Source organism: Geotrypetes seraphini, chromosome 1 (assembly GCF_902459505.1).
Source record: "Geotrypetes seraphini chromosome 1, aGeoSer1.1, whole genome shotgun sequence".
Taxonomy (NCBI): Eukaryota; Metazoa; Chordata; class Amphibia; order Gymnophiona; family Dermophiidae; genus Geotrypetes; species Geotrypetes seraphini.
This window is the reverse complement of record NC_047084.1, coordinates 489,875,588-489,890,388: the sequence shown is the minus strand read 5'-3', so window position 1 is coordinate 489,890,388 and position 14,801 is coordinate 489,875,588. Positions and strand designations below refer to the sequence as shown.

General features: G+C 43.3%; 1 protein-coding gene across 1 annotated transcript in view; it reads right to left on the bottom strand.

Moving 5' to 3' along the window:
- Positions 1-14,801, bottom strand: part of DDX58 (DExD/H-box helicase 58) — a 117,511-nt gene that overhangs the window by 48,564 nt on the left and 54,146 nt on the right. Inside the window, exons 9-10 of the mRNA XM_033926722.1 lie at positions 7,528-7,786; positions 555-717 (exon numbers count right to left, since the gene is read on the bottom strand). Of these exons, the coding sequence (XP_033782613.1) occupies positions 555-717; positions 7,528-7,786 (422 nt within the window). The remainder of the gene's footprint in view (positions 1-554; positions 718-7,527; positions 7,787-14,801) is intronic.

Genomic DNA, 14,801 nt, shown 5'->3' with positions numbered 1-14,801 from the left:
GGGGGCGGGTAGTGGGAGGGGCATTTGAGGGGTTGCAGGGGGAACCATGCCTGCTCGTATTTGAAGGGAGGTGGGGTGTTGGGGGTGCAACATGGGCAGGAGGGCTTGGGATCCCTCCTTCCAGTATTCAAGGGGGGTGAGGGGTGCACTGTTGGCAGGAGGGCCTGGGATCCCTCCTGCCCGTATTCAAGATGGGGTGGGGGTTTCGGGGATGCGCTGTGGGCAAGAGGGCCTGGGATCCTTTCTGCCCGTATTCGTGGTGAGGACTGGCCCCTCCTACGCCAAAAGGTCTGGATTTGGACGTTTGGGACTCGGGCAATTTTTTTGGTCGGAAATGTGGTGCAGGGACAGACATAGTAGCAGTCTGGGCCAGTAGATTGATGAATGTGCAGGTAGGCCATTCTAAAAAAAACCCTCAATTTGAACCTTTTTTTTTGAGAATGGACATTTCCCTGCTGCAAACTTCAGTGTCTACTGACTTAGGCCAAAAGGGGACTTAGACAGTTTTTTTGATTATGCCCCTCCACATATTTAGAAAAGTAAATAAGCATTACATTTCTTTGGCCTGGATACATAGTTCTCCAAATCTTCTGCATTCTCTCTGACTGTTGATATAACATGTGCATCTAGGGTAGCACACAGCCTGCAAATGTATTCCTTCGTTTCTCCAAGATTCCTGGATTTACCCACGCCAATTGAAGCTGTCAGTCCAATTATCTATGCATGAATGTAAAAAACAGTATCTGGTTATGACAGAAAAAAATACTTCCATAAGGCAATGAGATTGAGAATGCAGGTTTCAAAACAGCTTATTGTGGATAAATAATGAATTATGCATATTCATTGGTCCTTTAAAAATTGCTCTCTATCATCTTAAAAGTATGCACACTGAAAATTATCTTCTTTCAATCACATTCGAATACTATGGGGCTCATAATTTAAAAAAAAGTCTAAAAAATGGCCTAAGGCCATGTGCCTAAGGCCCCGCCCACAAGAAGGGCCTAAGGTTCCTGGGCTGATTTCGGTTGGCCCAGGCACCTCAGGCCCTACCTGTGGGCAGGGTTTGAGGTGCCATGACCAATCAGGCCCTAAGGCCCGCCATTCAATGGATGCGGACTTGCCGGATGGACGGGCTTGGGATCCATCTGTCAGCCGACTATTTCCAGATACAGGGGGGGTGGGGGTATCAGGGGTGGGGGGGCATCGCGGGGGGTCAGTGGGGAGTCTCGCGGGTCGTGGGCCGATTGGGGGTTCAGGGGGGGCGATCGTGGGAGGGGATGTTGAGGGCAGGAGGACCTGGGATCCCTCCTGCCCGTATCTTAGTGGGGGTGGGGGTAGGGAGGTCACCTGGGCAGGAAGGGATGGGCTCCCTCCTGCCCGGATCGTTCTCGGCTGGGGTGGGGGTTGCTGGGCCAGGAGGGCTTGGACTCCCTCCTGGCCCGATCGTTCTCAGCCGGGGTGTCGCTGGGCCAGGAGGGCTTGGGCTCCCTCCTAGCCTGATCGTTGCTGGGGTAGGGGGGATTCTGTAATCGGTGTTCTTTTTGACAGACACCGGTTACAGAATCCAGCTTTTAGGTGAAGGACTGGCCCCTCTGTCGCCTAAAAGCCCTTGTTTTGGACGTTTGGGACTTAGGCTTTTTTTAGGTTGATTATATGCTGTAAGTTTAGACGTAGTGGTGGTCTGGGCATTTAAGGAGCTGAACGTAGAAGCAGGCCATTATAAAAAAAAAAACCCTCCTTTTGGATTTTTTTTTTTTTAAATTAATGGACATTTTCCCTGCTTTTACTTTCAGCGTTTAGGGCCTTAGGCCAAAAGGGGACTTAGACGGGTTGTTTTTTTTATTATGCCCCTCAATGCGCATGATAAATCCATGTGCATTAGTTTTCAAGTAAAATCTGCTTGCACATAAAGCAGTTGTAAAACTTTTTCTACTCTTAGACTTTTATCACAGAAATATATACAGACTTTTAAAAAATCTGGTGCTACATCCACTGGTATAAAGTACCCACAGACTGCAGTGAAAATTGCCCTTCAATGGCTAGCAAACACTAGATCCATACGGACAAGATGCCAGTCTGTAGGTGCACCTTTGAGTACCCTCAACATTGAAAAAAAGACTCCTTTCTGTATCCTGAGGTTAACCTTAATAACTTTCAAAAGCTGGATTTCATACTATCAGCAGAATTACAAGGAGAGCACAAGCAAAATAAATCCCATACTCTCAGGCAGTGGCGTAGCGAGGGCGAGATGTGCTCGAGGCGGTGGCGCCCCTCCCCTGCCCTCATCTCCGCCCCACCCTCCCCACCCTATCTGTTCCTTCCCTGCCCCCTGCTGCCCCTTCCCATCCCATGTACCTCTTTAACGTTCCCAGCGCAATATCAACCCCCAGCCTGCTGCTCACGCCAACGTCGGCTCTTCCTCTGAAGTCACTTCCAAGGCGTGGGTGCAGGAAGTGATGTCAGAGGAAGAGCCGACACTGGCGCAAGCAGCAAGTTGGAGTTGCTGCTCATGCCCTGAGCCTCCTATTACCACTGGTAGGGAGGTGCTGCGGAGGGAGAAATGAGGAGGGGAAGAGGTGCAGGCGCAGGCTGACTGAGTACAGGACATGCCTCTCGCCGCAAGAGGCATGTCCTTTAAGCAGTCAGCCGGCGCCAGCACCTCTCCTCCTTGCCGACATCTTGGGGCACACTGTTTGCAATACACTGTTTAAATACGTGAAATGGACATGAATAGACTGGGAACATAAGCCAATTAATCACTGAGATAGTTGCTTCTGACACTCAGTGAGATTTGATGTACAAATTAGAGAATGACATGGGGACCGTTTACCATGGTAACCTATGGTCACTACAGTAAATCCGCAGTAATGGAGATATTTGCAACTGGTTTACCGCAGGAATGTGGACAAGACCTTTTACCACCCCGTGGGAGCGGTGAAAAGTCTTGCTCCTGTGGTAAAAAAAATTGCACCCATGTCAGACTCGTCATCTCATCCCCAGTTCCTCTTGCGCCTATTTTACCTTCAGGAGCCAGCCTTGCCATGATGAAGACAGAAGGAACCCCAAAACAAAGCCTGAGACCAATGTGATTTGAAGAATAAAATTACCAGATAACAAAAGGTAGAAAAAATTAATTTGTTTTATATTTTGTGATTAGAATATCTCAGTTTTGAAATATGTATCCTGCTAGAGCTGGTATTAGACATAACTGGGGACCGCAAAGCCCAGGCTGTGCTTCTTTAGCTTCCAGCTGGCTTAGGTCTCTCTATCTGACCAAGGGGCAGTTGCCCTAGTTGCACTCCCTTAACACTATTTTCCTGCCATGAGTGACTGAAGTATTCTGTTAGCTTGATTTTTCTATGCAACATTCTGTAGTAATTTGGTTTGTTCAGTTTTCACAATAGTGGAGGGAATATTTGTGAAAGGGAGGGGAGACGGGAGTTTTGTTGACCCTTGCTCTGTATTATTTGTGTTTATAAAATGACAATTGTACAGAATATTGTCTCTTTTTATACTTTAATAAAATAAGTTCAGTTTAAAATCATAACTATTCGAGGCTTGTGCGGATGGGATCTAACAGTTTGCAGGATGGGGACAGGGATCGAGCTTGCGGGGATGGGGCAGGGACTGAGACTGAGCTCATGGAGGCGGGGCTAGGATGGGGACTTAGCTCACATGTCATTCTCTAGTACAAATACAAACCTGAGATTGTTCACATAGCCACATACCCACCCAATCCCCTAAAACAATACAGTGAAATATATAGCATGGCAATCTCTCAAATGCTTGTATTTATTCTGATTTGTTGGGCTGTGGAGTCGGAGACAATTTTGGGTACTGGAGTTGGAGTCGTGGGTACCAGAAACTGAGAAGTCAGAGTCGAAGGATTTATCTACCAACTCCACAGCTCTGCCACAGCTGTGGAGTCGGAGTTGGAGTTGAAGTCGAGGAGTTGGAGGCAATTTTGTGTACCTGGAGTCGGAGTCAAAGGATTTATCTACTGACTCCACAACCCATTTCACTACTCATATTATATTTAGGTGGGTACATCAATACACAGACTACGAGTGCAGCAAAAAATTTAAAGACAATTGTTAAATTAAACAATAATCGGAACACAGCTTGCAAAATAGAACACATGTACTCGTACATTGCCTGTTGGATAGTTTGTCCATTCACAGTACAATGCTCGGCCTTTAGTCGTGTGGCAGCCACGAGGTCAGAAACATGGACGTTCCATTGCAGGACCGCACTTTCTTTGGGCAGAGGGAATGAAATCTGTGGAAATTCACCATTGGATATTGACTCAATATGGACAAGGCATCATGAATCAATGAAAGGTTTATGAGTGGGTAAAAAGGTTCAAAGCGGAAAGAACAAGTATAACCGACGAAGATCGTTCTGGTTGCCCATCAACATCATGCACACAAGAGTACACTGAGCGGATGCCTTGATTAGAGAAGACCGACGAATAACGATGTATCAATTGATTGCAAATTTGGATATCAGCCATGGATCGGCATTTGCTTAATGAATTGGGATACAGGAAAAAGTCTACGCATGATGGGTTCCCAAACAGCTTATTGATCTGCACAAGCAACGGTGTGTGGTGGTTGCAACCCAGTTCCTGAGACGGTATGAAGAAGATCAGATTATTCTGGAGAGAACTGTCACCGGTGACAAGACATGTGTGCATCACTGCGACCCAGACAGCAGACGACAAAACATGATAAAGTAAAGGAAGTAGTGCTCACCTGGCTTCGGCAGCAGCTGAAAAACTTCTCTGCAAGAATGCAGAAGCTAGTTGAACAATAAAACAATTGTGTTGTCTTGCAATGGGAACTATGTGGAAAAGTGATATGTTCAATTGCTCACTTCTACTAAAACCATAAAATGTGTTTTACCTTTACTTTTTTATTTACCCTTGTATCATATCTTCAGTTTTGTTCCCCCATCTCCTTTTGCAGTGCTATATAATAACTAAGTAATAACTAATTACTGTACTTAGGGGTCCTTTTACTAAGGTGTGTTAACAGACTTAGCGTTCTAGAATATAATGTGCGCCTTAACATTTAGCGTATGCTAAATCGGTTAGTGCGCCTTAGTAACAGGACCCCTTAGTAAAAGTTTTGATACTTTTACTTGTAAATAAGTACAGGATAACATTTGTTACTTTTACTGAAGTAATAATTTTGCCAATATTTACTACTTTTACCTAGTTACATTTGATGCTTGGAGTTAAAAATATAAAGTAAAGGTGGAAGGGAGATGCAAATGACAATTCCTCAGTAAACCAAATGAAAAAGCAAAACTGAGAACAGGATTTTGCTATTGCAAACCTTGTCATGCAAACAGTGGATATTTCATCTTAGATTTTGCTGTTCATTTAAAATAACCTATAAGAATAGGGGCTGATATGAGGTGCTTCTTTATAAGAGTAACAGATCTAATGGCGTATTAAATGTAATGAAGTACATAGGGTACGTCTGTTAAAACTGAAAGATGAAGGTAAGAAAATAGTAACATAGAAACATAGAAAATGATGGCAGAAAAGGGCCACGGCCCATCAAGTCTGCCCACTCTAATGACCCACCCCCCTAATTTCTTCCATGAAGAGATCCCACATGCTGATCCCATTTTTTTAAAAAATCTGGCATGCTGCTGGCCTCAATTATCTGCAGTGGAAGATCATTCCAATGATCAACCACCCTTTTGGTGAAGAAATACTTCCTGGTGTCGCTATGAAATTTCCCACCCCTGATTTTCAACGGATGCCCTCTTGTTGCCGTGGTTCCTTTAAGAAAAAAGATATCTTCTTCTACCTCGATACGGCCCGTGACATATTTGAACGTCTCAATCATGTCTCCCCTCTCTCTGTGTTCCTCGAGTGAGTATAGCTGCAACTTACCCAGCCGTTCCTCATATGGGAGATCCTTGAGTCCTGAGACCATCCTGGTGGCCATTCGCTGAACCGACTCAACTCTCAGCACATCTTTTTGATAATGTGGCCTCCAGAATTGTACACAATATTCCAGATGAGGTCTCACCATGGATCTGTACAACGGCATTATAACTTCGGGCTTTCGGCTGACGAAACTTCTTCGGCTACAACCCATCATTTGTCTAGCGTTGGATGAAGCTTTCTCCACTTGATTGGCAGTCTCATGTCTTCACTAATGATCACTCCCAAGTCTCGTTCTGCTGCAGTCCTTGCTAAGGTCTCACCATTTAGGGTGTAAGTTCTGCATGGATTTCTGCTGCCAAGGTGCATGACCTTACACTTTTTGGCATTGAAACTTAGTTGCCATGTCATGGACCAATGTTCCAGTAAGAGTAGGTCCTGCGTCATACTGTGCTTTTGCCTACTATGTTGCATAGTTTGGCGTCATCGGTGAATAATGTAATTTTACCTCGAAGCCCCTGTGCCAGGTCCCTTAAGAAGATGTTAAATAGGATCGGGCCCAAGACCGAGCCCTGCGGCACTCCACTGATCACCTCCGACGTTTCGGAGAGGGTACCGTTCACCACCACCCTCTGAAGTCTACCTCTAAGCCAGTCTTTAACCCATGCAGTTAATGTTTCACCTAATCCCATTAAAATCATCTTGCTCAATAACCTGCTGTGTGGGACGCTATCAAAAGCTTTACTGAAGTTTAAGTATACAACGTCCAGGGACTCCCCCATATCCAGCTTTTTTGTTACCCAGTCAAAGAAGCTGATTAGATTGGATTGGCAGGACCTTCCCTTTGTAAATCCATATTGATAGGGATCTCGTAGATTCTCATTGTTCAGGATCGTATCTAATTTGTGTTTCCATAAGTTTACTCACTATCGATACTAGATATGACAAAAATAAAATCAGAAATTTTAGGGTCAATATTCATTTGGATGGCAACTCAGTAAAAACATATAAAGAAAAGATTTCCATATAAGTTTATGTATATGCTGTATTCAGCTTGCTAAAAAAAATACAGGCTCAACCTGAGTTGTCTGCACAAAGCTAGAACTGCTAATGATGTCACTGCATTCAAATTTACATGGATAAGTTATTCAAAGCGTGGCTGAAAGCTATTGCTATCCAAATATCTTTTGGTGCCACGCCCTGAACACCTCTAATCCCACCATACTTAACCCACATAATTTAGGCTGTTGCTATCTACTTATACAACTAGAAGTTATACATTTAAAGGAGCAAAAACTTAAAGCAAAAATGACTTATCCGGGTAATTTTAGAAGTCATTTTGATTAGGATCATTCCATGTCAAGTGGTCCAGAGCCCCCCACTCAACTATCTCAAAAATTGATGAAATCTTTTCAGGGGATACGTTGGGACCTCTAATAAAGATATCTAAAGTTTTGGGGCATGATCTCAACTAGGTCTAGAGTTAGGGGCCCCTTATTTGAGCTACATTTTTGTATCCACAGAGGTTGTCAAGTGGGGGACCCTTTTTGAAATTGGACCACATGGAATTACCCAATACTGATCAATTTATTTTTCAGCAAGACCATCTGTATGTGATACCTTACCTGAGGCAGTTTGGGTGGAGCCGAGCTAAGTTTCAAATCCAAATAATTGGACATTAGAACACTGTAAGGGTGATTTTTAGTTGTGTTGTGGCACTCGTCAAATATCATCATGGAAAATATAGACAGACATGAAACTGACCCATCTTTAAGATTGTTCACAAGGATCTGTGGTGTCAGCACAATGATGTCATTGTTACAAATGACTTCTCCCACTGGAACTGATTCGCTTGTTTCTCCAGAAATGCCTACTACAGTGTACCTGAAAGACAGCATTAAAATGTCATCTCTATTTGAATATCTCTGTGACTAGACTTTAGTCTATAACTATTTGTAGGGTGAGATGCCAGGTATAAACATGGGCATATGGTGTGAGAATAAGTGGGGGGAGGGGGCGCAATGGCCCAAATGCTGAGAGACATAAATGTCAAAAGAGAGTGCCCATTCATGTTTCCCACAGCAGCTGGTGTTGATGCTATGGTGTATGTTACTTTTCCTTCTTCCTTTACCCCTGGCTCCAGTCCTGTACCTTCCTTCAAACCTTTCTTCCTGCCAGTGTTTCCTCCTATTTTTCAGCCATGATCACAATGACAGCAATAAAAAAAAATTATAAAGGTGCTAGTCAGCCCCCTGCCCATGTGCTCTTCAAGGCTCCCGACACATACTTCCTTTGCCATGGAAGACAGAACATGTCAGGGCCTTGAAGAGCACATGACTTGGAGGCTCATTGGCACCTTTTCATTCATATTACTGCTGAAATCTTCGACACAGCTCAGTAATAGGAAGGCACCCTGGCAGGAAGTATAGGACCATGAAGTGAGGGAAAAGGAGTTGAAGAAAAGATGAAATGATGAGCCACTAAGAGGGAGAGGGGTGAGATGTTTAACAACATGGAGGGGGAGGTGAAATATGAAGACAAGCTTAGATGCAGAACCACAGGGGAGTGGGGTAAGGGTCTGAAGAGAGGGTGAGGTGCTAAACCATTGAAGGAGAGGAGGGTTTGGAGCTTAATTTAGCCACTCTGGCAACTTTTTAGTGTTCAATAAAAATATTATACATCAAGTTCTCACTCTCCACTTTTTATCACATCTTGCGAGATCGTCGCTTTACCTTTTCTCCCCTTTCAATGAAACACTGGGACATTGACTGGGAACTTTACTGGTCGACGACTAACAGACTCTTGATGTCATCAAGAATTTCACAGTCCATGTTTTTTCTTATGTGGCATGCAGTTTGGACTCCATTTCGTATGTGGAAAGCTAATCTTAAACCTGACCCTAAATGCTGGCACTGCTTGGAGGTTGATGGCACCTTGGACCACATGCTATTCCATTACAAATTTATCCGCCCGTTTTGGTCTCGCATTTGGTCCACTATTAAAACTGTTACCTCCTGTTCATCAGAGCTTTCTTTTGACTTGATTATTGTCAGATCTCAACACTCCTATTTTGCGAATTCTGCATGTCCCACTAAACTGATTGATGCCATGTTTGTTGTAGCTATTATGCATATTCTTAAAAATTGGAAGTCTGCCTCGCTATTGGACTACAACTTTTGATGGAACTCATTATGTATGTATCATAAATATGAATCATATGCCTATGAAAAGAGATGTATTTCCAAACTCTCCATTCATTCTTCTCCTACCTCTTCTCCTTGGAAATTTTTGGATCTTTTTATGCAGTCTCATTAAATTGACCACTCTTGTTATTTTTATTTCCCTCCTTCCCTTTCTTTTCTTTCCTTTCTCCTCTCCTGTCTTGCTTCTCTACTGCCTCTAACTTTCCTTTACTCTTCTGAATCTACTGACTAGGCTCAGGGGTCATTGGTATGGCAAATTGTACACTCTATGTTCATTTTCCAGTATTGTTTGCTCAGCATCCTGTACTTTCACTATGTCCGTTCATTGATAGCTGTTTTATTGAACTTAAAAAAAAAGTTCTCACTCTTAAATTTGTTTCCGATAATATACTTAAAAGTAGTCTGAAAATTTTCTAAGATATAATTTAATACATAGAAACATGATGGCAGATAAAAGCCAAATAACCCATCCAGTCTGCCCATCCGCAGTAACCATTATCTCTTCCTCTCTCTGTAAGAGATCTTACGTGCCTAACCCACACTTTCTTGAATTCAAAGACAGTTTTTGTCTCCACTACCTCTTCTGGGAGACTGTTCCACGCATCTACCACCCTTTCTGTCACCTTTTCAATCTGTTTGGCCACCTTAAGATCATCATATACAATCACACCAAGGTCCTGTTTTTCTGTCATGCACATAAGTTCTTCACCCCCTAAACTGTACCATTCCCACAGTTTTTTGCAGTCCAAATACATGACCTTGCATTTCTTAGCATTAAATTTTAGCTGCCAAATTTCAGACCATTTTTCAAGTTTCGCTAGGTCATTCTTCATGTTATTCACATCATCCAGGGTGTCTACTCTATTGCAGATTTTGGTTATCATTCGCAAAGAGGCAAATCTTACCCGACAGCCTTTTAGCAATATCGCTTATAAAAATATTAAAAAGAACAAGCCCAAGAAAAGAACCTTGAGGCACACCACTAGTAACATCAATTTCATCAGATTGATCTCCATTGACTACTACAATCTGTCACCTGTCACTTTGGGGCCCATCCCAAGGGCACTCAGTTTATTTATTATATGCCAATGTGGAACACTGTCAAAGGATTTGCTAAAATCTAAATATACCATATTTAGCGTACTCTCTCTATCCAATTCTCTGGTCACCCAGTCAAAGAAATTGATCAGATTTGCTTGACAAGACCTACCTCTAGTGAATCCATGTTGCCTTCGGTCTCGATATCCATTGGATTTCAGAAAGTTCACCTTTCTCTGTTTTAAAAGTTTCCATTAATTTGCTTACCTCAGACTTCCCGGCCTGTAATTCCTTACTTCCACTTTTGTGGAGAGGAACCACATCTGTCCTTCTCTAGTCCTCCAGTACCACGCATGACTCTAGAGAATCATTGAAAAGGTCAGTCAACAGAACCACCAGAACTTCCCTAAGTTCCTTCAGCACCCTCGGATGTACAAAATCTGGCCCCATTGCTTTGCCTGCCTTCAATTTAGCTAGCTCCTCACAAACACAACCCTCTGAAAATCGATCAGGGTCTACTATTCCTCCATCCCTATTCACATTTGTCTTTTCAGGTCGGGCTCCCGGTGTTTCAGCCGTGAACACAGAACAGAAATATTTGTTAAGCAATTCAGCCTTATCTTTATCAGCTTGCACATATTTCTCCCCTTCACCTTTGAGTCTCAAAATGCCACTTTTGCACTTCTTCCTATCAATGATATATCTTTAAAAAAATGTCTTGTCTCCCCGTTTTATCGTGGCAGCTATTTTTTCTTCTATTTCCATCTTTGCTTTCCTGACTCAACCAGCCTCTTTTAAAACTTTTCCAGATATTTTTGCCTGTCTTCCTCTTTCTGTGATATTTTGTAGCTTATGAAAGCTATCCTCTTATTCCGTAGCTTCTCAGCTACTACTTTTGAGAATCAAAACGGCCTTCTTTTTCTCTTACTTTTATTTATTTGCCTCATAAAAAGGTCTATTCTCCTAACAATAACTCCTTTCAGTTTTGCCCACTGCATTTCTACTCCTTCTAGACGTTCCCATCCAAACAATTCCTTGACATAATCCCCTATCCAAACACAGTTAGTTTTTTTAAAATCTAGAACCTTTACTTTTAAATGAGCCCTTTATGTACCCATCTTAATATTAAATATTACTTTTAAATGAGCCCTTTATGTACCCATCTTAATATTAAACCGTACCATGCAGTGATCACTGAATACCAGATGGTCACCCACTGTAACATCATAAACACTTTCCTCGTTTGTAAGCACTAAGTCCAGTATGACCCCATCCCGTATAGGTTCCATTAACAAGTGCTGGAACAGTTCTCCTTGTAGAGAATCCAGAATCTCCCTACTTCTAGAAGACCTCACAATAGGGATACTCCAATCAACATCTGGCATCTTAAAATCACCTATTAGCAAGACTTCCCCTTTGTTTAATATATTCTGAATATCTACTATTAAATCTCTATCTACTTATTTCATCTGTGAAGGAGGCCTGTATATCACACCAATGTAAATATATTCACCACTAGCTTTATAGCCCGTTACATTAACGGGTGCTAGAATATGTGTGTGTGTGTGTCCGTCTTTATTTCTTTCTCTCTCTGTCTCCTTAGCCACTTTCTGTATTTCTGTCTTTCTTTCTTTTGGCTGTCCACCACCCCCCTTGCGTGTTCCCCCTGTCCATTCTCCCTTCCTTTTACCTCCCCTGTGTCCACCACCACCCCTTCACTGCTCCCCTTAACCAGCAGCAGCCCTTCTCCCTTTGTTTTACCTCCCCCCTGTTCATCAGCACATCTTCCTGTTCCCCCTGTCCAGCAGTAGGCCTCCCTTCCTTTTTTTCCCCCCTGTCCATCAGCACCTCTTCCTGCTTCCCCTGTCCAGCAGTAAGCCTCCCTTTCTTTCCCCCCCCGTCCATCAGCACCTCTTCCTGCTCCCCCTGTCCAGCAGTAGGCCTCTCTTCCTCCCCCCCCGTCCATCAGCACCTCTTCCTGCTCCCCCTGTCCAGCAGTAGGCCTCCCTTCCTTCTTTCCCCCCTGTCCATCAGCACCTCTTCCTGCTCCCCCCCTGTCCAGCAGTAGGCCTCCCTTCCTTTCCCCCCTTGTCCATCAGCACCTCTTCCTGCTCCCTCTGTCCAGCAGTAGGCCTCCCTTCCTTTTTCCTCCCCTGTCCATCAGTACCTCTTCCTGCTCTCCCTATCCACCAGTAGGCCTCCCTTTCTTTTCCCCTCCCCTTTCCAACAGCACCTCTTCGTGCTCCCCTTGTCCAGCAGTAGGCCTCCCTTCCTTTCCTCCCCTTTCTCTATCCCCCCAACAGTCCAGCATCTCTGTATTTACCATCAACCAAGCATCTCCCCTCTGTCTCCTCCTGTCAGCCGCTGCCATGGTGTTCAGCTCCGGCGCGTTGCTCAAAGGCAGAGCAGCGCCAGCAGCAGCAGGGTTTCCGGACACTGAGGGAGGCCTTCTCAAGGGGGCGGGACAGGCTGCTGAGGAGCTTCGGAGACTGCTGCTGCTGTTAGCCCTTGCAGAGACATTTTCTGATATCGTTTAGATTTTTACATGTCACCGCTGAGCTGGCGGCAGTGGCAGCGCCGCTTTCCCTCTCAGCGGGCCGGTTTTTTTTTTTTATTTGAAAGTCGCCGCCGCTGCTGCAGCTCCTCTCTCGATCCTGGTGCAGTTCGAGAGAGGAGCCGTTATGATGCACAGTGAGAGCCGGGGTTGAGGAAGGCCGCCGCAGCTGTGTAAGTTTTTTTTTAAATTTGAAAGCCGCCGCCGCAGCCTGGGCCGCGCATGCGCACTCGTATTTTCGCGACAGCTCAGGGAACACGTTTTTTTTTAGTGCGCATGCGCGGCCTATCATTTTATTATATTAGATTCCCTCTTTCCAAATTGATCCACAGTGATTATTCCTTGCCCTGCAGATCCTGCAATTGTGTGGTTTTAATATGATCTTTAACATATAACGTTATCCCTCCTCCTTTTTCTTCCTACCCTGTCTTTCCTGAATAGATTATAGCCCATTATAACTACATCCCAGTCATGTCTCTGTGATTGCCACTATATCAACTCCTCTTCTTCCATCACAGCTTCTAGATCCAGAATCTTGTTTCCAATACTTCGAGTATTAGTATATCCTGCTTTCCAGACATTGACTCCTTTTCCCATCCGTGTAGAGATATTCAATGATTTACTTACTTGAGGGCTTATACTCACCCGGGGGCTTTGATCACCCTGCCCCATTGCTTCTAGTTTTAAGCCCTCTTCAGTAGATTAGCCAGCCAGCTGCCGAAGACACTTCTTCCCTTCTCTAATAGATGCATACCATCCCTGTTCAGCAGCCCCTGGAAAATCATCCCATGGTCCAGGAAGCCAAGACGCTCTCGACAACACCATCCACTCTTCCCTGGCCTTTACCCTCGACAGGGAGGATGGTTGATAATACCACCTGCTTCACCTTTTCTCCCAGAGCCACAAAGTCACTTTGGATACGTTCGCAGGGGTACCTGGCAGTAAACATTAGTGCCAACATGGATGATCAGCATTGGATATAGTCTCGGCAAGTTCTCTGTAACATCTTGGATTTTGGCACTAGGCAGACAGCATACCTTCTGGAACATCATATCTGGTCTGTCCTATGAGCTTTGGTGCATTTACCACAGCAGCATCACTACCTCATCTCTGTAAAAGGGGCCCCTAATCTGAAATTTGCACCTAAAATTAGGGCAAAATTCTGCATACCTCGTAAATGTTTTTGAAGATTTTCAGCCAAGCATATCTCAGTAAATATGCATCCAAAGACAAGTTTCTATTTGTCTTCTGTTAGCAACCTAGCTACCGACAAGCTAGCAAATCATTATTTAGATTTGAGCTTACTGTCAGGGGAGGAGCTTAGTACAAACTTTAATGGAAATTATGCCAATTTTTCAGCCTACTCTGAGTCAAATTTAAGAAAAATGCTGAAATCCAAGAACCTTAAAAATGAAATATTCAAGTTCAGCACCAACAGTTTACCTAGATGGGTGAATTCCAAGCTGATAAATGTTGTTCACAGAAAAATGAGACTGCAATCTGCATTATTATTTTGTGACAATGCATAGTTGCAGAAGTTGCTTATATTCTAGTAACCCTAAATTTGCAATTAGAAGAAACCTTGTTCTAAATGTTGCAGACTATAGTTTGAGACTTTCCAAAACATACATACAAAGTCTAATCAAAATTAAAGATGGCTGAATGGGGATTATTTCTAGAATTGGTCCACTTCAAGTTTTCAAGTTTCAAGTTTAATAAAAGATTTGATTAATCGCTTTATCTGAATTCAAAGCGATGTACATATTAATAAAATTATTTTGTTAAAAATATTACTGCAGTAAATAAAACAATCTTGACTTAAGACAAATACAACAATACTGGAAACATAAGGAATTTATGGGGAGAGTTTACATTATAATAAAAGTATAGAAAGATATGAAGGGAGAGTACATAAGGGAGGGTAGGGTGATGGATAAGAGAAAAAAAAAAAAAAAAAAATGATTTCTAAAATCTTTTTTTTTTTTTTTTTGAAGGTCATGTTTATGATTAATTTAAGAATGCATCGTTGAAGAGAAAAGTTTTGACATGAACTGACCCATATGCTTTCTTTTTTACTTCCTTGAAACCTCTGAACTGCACCTAA